The following is a 6,264-nucleotide window of genomic DNA, read 5'->3' as shown; positions in this document are numbered from 1 at the left end:
ATATGGTCGTTTAAGATGAAATTCTTTCTGCGATCAATTTTCCCTGGACTCCTAGACACAAATACACCCCCTGATCTAAGGGTGCATGCGATTAATTCGGCATAGGGCTCATTCGAAAGGGCACGATTTAGCCTTTAATTTCTGACATATACAAAGTTTGTAGCACGTCAGGGTTCAGCTCTACAATTTTTCGAAAATGGCCAAAAACGCTGTTTTTAGGGGTTTCAACCCCTTTTTTCTCGAAAACGTGACGTGATGGGAAGTTTTGGACCCCAGATTCGTGTTCAGCACGAAAAATCCGTTCGGAAACACCAGGTCCCGTCTTATTCGCAAAACCCTTGTAGACCAGTGTTTTCTAAACCACAGCGGTTGGAAGCTAGTCGCTTTTATATACACATACGTATGTAAATATGTCTTCTAAGGCAAACGTTCAGCATTAAATATTATTAAAACATAATATTTATAAACTTTTTTTTTTTAATTACATGACATCATTTTTCCGCTGACTAAATTCTAACCACTACTTTGACTTTTGTGAATGTTAAAACATAGTTTAAGTTTTACTATATATTGTATTGGCGTAAAGCGAGGCAAAACATATGACTTTCTTAAGCTTTTTTGAATTGTTAAGAAATTAAATTATTTATTTGATTAATTTTCTTAAATTTTTTACGACTATATTGAATTTTTTTCATTGAGAAAATGTAAAATTTTTTGTATTTTAGCTTGTTTAGTCGATGAAATGCAAAGCTTGGTGCATGAAAGATTAAGTAAAAATATTTGTTATTAAAAAAACATTGTTTCTATAATAAAATGTTACATTTATAATTTACAAAACTAACAATATTGGAAGTACGTAATTTATTATGAGCTTTGAGCACAAAATGTCATGCAATCTTTTTTACACATAGATATGCACATTTGCACATATGAAGGTATGCTTGAATCATTTTGTTTATTTTAAAATAAACTTAAATCCGCAATCATTAATAAATTCATACATTAAATATAAAGCATATTTTGCATTTTAATAGCTAATATGCATAAAACAAAATATTTAATTGCACTTTAAAGCGATATTACTAAAAATTCACATGTGGCTGATATACAAATGTATGTTTATAAATTACAAACATTAAAGTATCTTTTTTTTTTTAATTCAAAAATCTATTATTGAGCAATGGTAAAATCATAGATGAGCACTTAGGATTTTTTATAAAAACTATACGCATTCATAGCAGTAGATTACACACTTGAACGAAATTTTCAAAATATTTTGTTCTTCCACAACTGCTTGCAAACATATATTGGAATGTTCCTTTATTGCATTTTATTTTTTATTTATAAATTAATTCATGTTTGTACAGATGTATGGGTTTATGTACATACATACCTTAAAAATAAATTGGACTCAATGCGCTACCAAATGGTTGGATTTTGAAACTGGTATGGACTGCAAGGCTGGACTTTCATCCATACAAATATTTGATTTTTTCCGTACTTTAAGTAATGGTACTGTGTCGTAAGTATGTGTACATGTGTATGTACATATCATAAATGTTTTTTTTTTGGCTAAATTCGTTTATTTGTAGGTATGTATGTATATAGGGGGTACATATCGAGCCCTAACTGCCACAAAGATGTCTGACATTTTTTTCAAAATTTTCTTTTTGATGCAGAGCATCTAAAAGCATTTTTTGCATCAAAATTTAATTTTTTAAAAAAAGTCGCTTATATCTTTTTGGCGGATAGGGCTCGATAAATACTCCGACCAACGCTGCACATTGATCCACAAACGAGACCTTCATAAATACATATCTTCGTTTAAAGTACAAAACCACATATCGTCATTCTGCAAAACCGCGTAACTGACATTTTCTGCCTAAAGTTGGATTTGCTCACGCAAGCTCCTGGCTCAATCCTTATCCATTCATCATGAAATATACTAGCCAGAAATGCTTTACAAAAAAAGAGAACCATTTTGAAATATGAGTGTTTTTACTCTTTAGGGAATAATTTATGCAACCTCACATACGCGGCTTTGCATTTTGTTGATACGCGGTTTTGTACTTTAAACGACGATATGTACTCGTATTTTGGATATGATTGTTTTAACAGCCTATCCAGCCCAATCATTTTATATACATACTATGTATGTATATTTTGGATAAAAAAATTTTGCATGCATTTAAATATTTAAAAAAATAGTAAGCATATGTAATTGCTACATACATATACATACGTTCATATATTCATATATGTACATGCGTATATATTGCATAAAATGTTTCTATCTGTGTAAATATTTCATAAAATATTTATGTTTTAAACTACTAACATTATTAATTATATATAAGTAGCTCAAAATCATCTCATTCACGCATTTAGCATTCATTTTCTTTGCGTCCCACTGCTCTTACACACCGGCTCCCGCGTTGGCTGCACTACACATTCTCGCACAATAAATTCATTTCGCTGCTATTTGGTGGAGAAGGAGTCAATATTTTCTATTTGCATCCCCCTTTGCCGTCGAACCGCTCAAGCATTCTTTTTGCCGTTCTGTTTGTTCAGCATCGTTTGCAATTTGTGCAATTGACTTAGTAGATTTGCATTCGTATGCTCCAATGCGTCACAACGTTTGCGTTGCTCATTATTCTCATTGACGAGTATTTCGACGCGACGCTCTAGTTGATCCATGTACTCCTTCTTTTTGCGCCGACTCTCTTGTGCGGAAATCTGAAGGCGAAAGAATTTTATCATTGAATTAGTTGTGAATTTGTAAAGCAAATATATTTTCCAATCTGCGTTTGTAATGACTATGTTTAGCTCAGAAGAAAATAAGACGGCTGTGACTAACCTCCAACGTCTCCAACTTCTATAGATTCTGTTAAAAGAGCTGTGTTAAGACAGAAATGTCAGGTGGAGACCGCAAGTTTCTACTGTTAAACCATATCTGCCTTTGCGAATTTCTTACCATCGCTTACTTAACATCAGCTGTCATTTCTTAGTTTGACAACTCAGTTTTCATTTTACCGCGCCATTTACATTGGGTACAGATCGATCTGATGGGCTTGATGCCGTTTTGAAAGTGATATGCTAAGACAGCAAGTTGCCCACATGCGAGAACGGGACAAAGTTACAACAGAAATTTAACAGATGTCAAGACACATCTAGCAGAAGGTGGAGACGTGGCGTAAGCTTTGAATGCTCGAAAATATTTAAGTGATGTTATTGCTTCTATGAACTGTATGAAATATGAAATAGTATGCTACACAGTTTGACAAAGTTTTGAGCCTGAATTCATCAAATAAACACATTAGAAAGACTTTTTCGCTGATTCTGAATCCGTTTATTCAATTCATCCAGTCCAGCTCGCTTATGAAAAAACTTTACTTCAGAAAAAATAAAAGTCGATAAATTTAAAAATTAACAGAAAAAGAAACAACAAAGAAACACGCCTTTCCACCTTTCAGTCTTCAGGAAGTCGAGAAAGAAAGTATGTAGTTATGTACATATCGTCGTTTAAAGTACAAAAACTCTAAATGTTGAGTTAGCTCACGTTAGATCTAGGTGTCTAAACAATGATCCCTGCAGGAAATGATTGATTAGGAATCCCGTTGATTTTTAATAATTTTTTTGGTGAATGCTTTTGCGGCTTTTTTTTTTTATATAAGAAGTGCAATCTACGAAAAGTGGCGTTGATTGTTTGAAATTTTATTGCGTGCGGTGTTCCACATTTTATTTCATATTATTTAGTAGTATGAAAGTCATGCTTACATATATAAAAAAAGTGCAAAAATTAGTCAGCAAAAAAAAGAATACATATATATTAAAATTCAATGCAATCTTTAGCCACTTGAATCTTACATTCATGACTTTAAAACTGTATGGGCTATAAACCGGCAAACCAAAAAATTTTGTAACCATTTAGATTAAAAAGTTCGAAATTTTGATAAAAACTTGTTGAAATTTCCTAAAGTTTGAATCTTTGATTTACATGGTTTGAGCTAAAGTTGGACAATATTTTTATAGAAAAATAACAAAAAAAAGTTACCTTGAAAAACATTGTGAATATATGAAAAAATCGACGCGTGAGCCACTATATGTGCATTAGACTGTGTCAAATAAATCGAACGTTTTGTTTCTTTCAGCCCTTTATGAAAATTTCGCACATGTGCCATCATTTCAGCTCTCATCTCCATTTTTCCTTTAGCGCAGAATGATATATTGGGATGTACTCGTATGTAAGAAAACAAATTTTCTGAATAGAATATTATATAGTTTTTGTGCCGTACAGCTGTTGGGCCGGTCATCGCGGCCTGCATGTTTCCTTTTTCAAGGGCCCCGAGAGATTCAACTTTAATAGGCATTTGGTAAATTGTGCAATTGGTGAATAACACTGGTTTACTGCAAAAATGTTCAATGGATGCCACCAAAATATCTTGCAGAGAACTTATTTAATTTGCAAAAGCCGGAAAAAAAGATTTGCTTGTAAATAAATTCAAAAATTTGCATGACTTACTTTCACTTGATTTGTTTGTAACAGAAAAGGCTTTAGCACAACTGCAAGAATTTTACACAGAACCTATTAGTTTTTTTAACTTTTCTCCAGTTAAATTTGATTTCTTGTTCTTCATAAAAAGAAAGTTGGAATGATTAAATAATTTGTAAGAAACTATCAGTCCTATCAGAAAGTGATGTATAGGCGGTTTATGGTTTTGTTAGCTTTCATTTGTCATTTTCAGTTTTGTTTTAAGCTGAATAACGGTAAATGGAAAATATCTCGAAAACGTATCCATACAATAAAAAATTAACTCGATTTTTGAAATCAGGGGGCGATTCTACATACAAATTCGATAGTGGCGTCTGGAGAGCAAAAACCAAATTAAAATTTGTGATCCAGTGTAATGCGTGGTCAGGGCGTATGAGTAATTTTTTAGACAACAAATGTTCCAATAGATTTTGAAAACGTACTATGAATTTAAAAATAAAGGTCGTTTCAGTCGGAAAAAATCCACCGTCACGGTCTATTCTGCTCGTTAGCAGCAAATTTTATTGCCAGAACTCCTACCACTGGTAATAACCGCGATTCAAGGCTACTAGCAATAAATTTTTGTTAGAATAGGTGGAATTACATATTTTATTTTATTAAGTTTCCCGCAGGATGTATATAGATTGTTACCAAGGCACTTAAAATTGCGGTTACAAGAGTGATGTTATTTTTTGGTAATAAAATTTTCTGGTGTAAAAATGTTCGGTAACAACCAGAATTGGCCTGCTAGAGTATGCATAACTGAGCCATAAGACTTCGATCAAAAGCGGTTAAAGTAAATATGTGTGGAATGCGATTGGAAAGATTTATAGAAAAATACCTTAACCTATTTTTATTTCTCGTCGAATTTAAAATCGAAACGAGCTTTCGTATATATGTGCTCTGTTTAGCTCCGCTCGGTTTCACTAAAACCTGTTTATTTTGGTAGTGATGACCTACTTGCTGTGTATAACCGGTTTCGTAAATTTTATGTGAACTAAAATGATAAGGATACATCCTTAAGCATATATGTACATCCTTATTTAGGCATTTTCGGATTATATATTAAAGGAATTTTTCAATAGGATAAATGTGCCCGGAGATCTCGATTTTCGGACAGAGGAGCAAACGTTATCATACAACTCTCTTAATATCCTAAATTTCTTATATTCAGTCTAATATGTACATATTTATTGCCTGCCAGGGACTGACAGTCTTTGTTACTATTTCCCAGCATTTTATTTTGTCTCCTAGAATAGGTACTCCTAAGGTACATGGTGAAAGCGAAGAATAGTGCTAGTGTATCCTAATAGCGATATATATTAAACCGTTAGCACTTAAATGGGCAATTACATTTGGTGCAAATTTCTTCGTGGACTCTTTCACATTTTTTATAGAAAGCAAGATTGATTTTAAGAGACACTGCCAGTTTGACAATGAAAACAACTAGCGGAAATAATCATAGTCGGTTGGAAAACGTTTTTGGTATTAAATAAAAGCAATGTTTCGTTATTTGGGGCGAATGAACAAAAAAAGTGTATAACCCCTATCCCTTAGGGAGCTTACCTTATTTTTGATTTTTCTTCGGATTTTCTTGAGTGACTTTTCCTCAGCCTTGGTAAGTGGTAGCTTTTGCGGGATTGGATATCCTTCTGCTTGCAATGTGCGTTTCTCTTCTTCGGTTAGAATCAGCACGCCTGTGGAGCCTTTCTGTTCATTCCATAAAACAAAAA

The 6,264-nt window shown here is 33.0% G+C and overlaps 1 protein-coding gene across 1 annotated transcript in view; it reads right to left on the bottom strand.

The window, feature by feature from the left end:
- Positions 1-2,289: 2,289 nt before the first annotated feature.
- Positions 2,290-6,264, bottom strand: part of LOC118739169 (cyclic AMP response element-binding protein A-like) — a 5,214-nt gene continuing 1,239 nt past the window's right edge. The window contains exons 3-4 of the mRNA XM_036470354.1: positions 6,098-6,241; positions 2,290-2,736 (exon numbers count right to left, since the gene is read on the bottom strand). Of these exons, the coding sequence (XP_036326247.1) occupies positions 2,539-2,736; positions 6,098-6,241 (342 nt within the window). The 3' untranslated portion in view covers positions 2,290-2,538. The remainder of the gene's footprint in view (positions 2,737-6,097; positions 6,242-6,264) is intronic.

Source organism: Rhagoletis pomonella, unplaced genomic scaffold, assembly GCF_013731165.1.
Source record: "Rhagoletis pomonella isolate Grant_MI unplaced genomic scaffold, Rhpom_1.0 Rhpom_scaffold_00005, whole genome shotgun sequence".
Taxonomy (NCBI): domain Eukaryota; kingdom Metazoa; phylum Arthropoda; class Insecta; order Diptera; family Tephritidae; genus Rhagoletis; species Rhagoletis pomonella.
The sequence above is the reverse complement of the archived record's forward strand: the minus strand, read 5'-3'. Positions and strand labels throughout refer to the sequence as shown.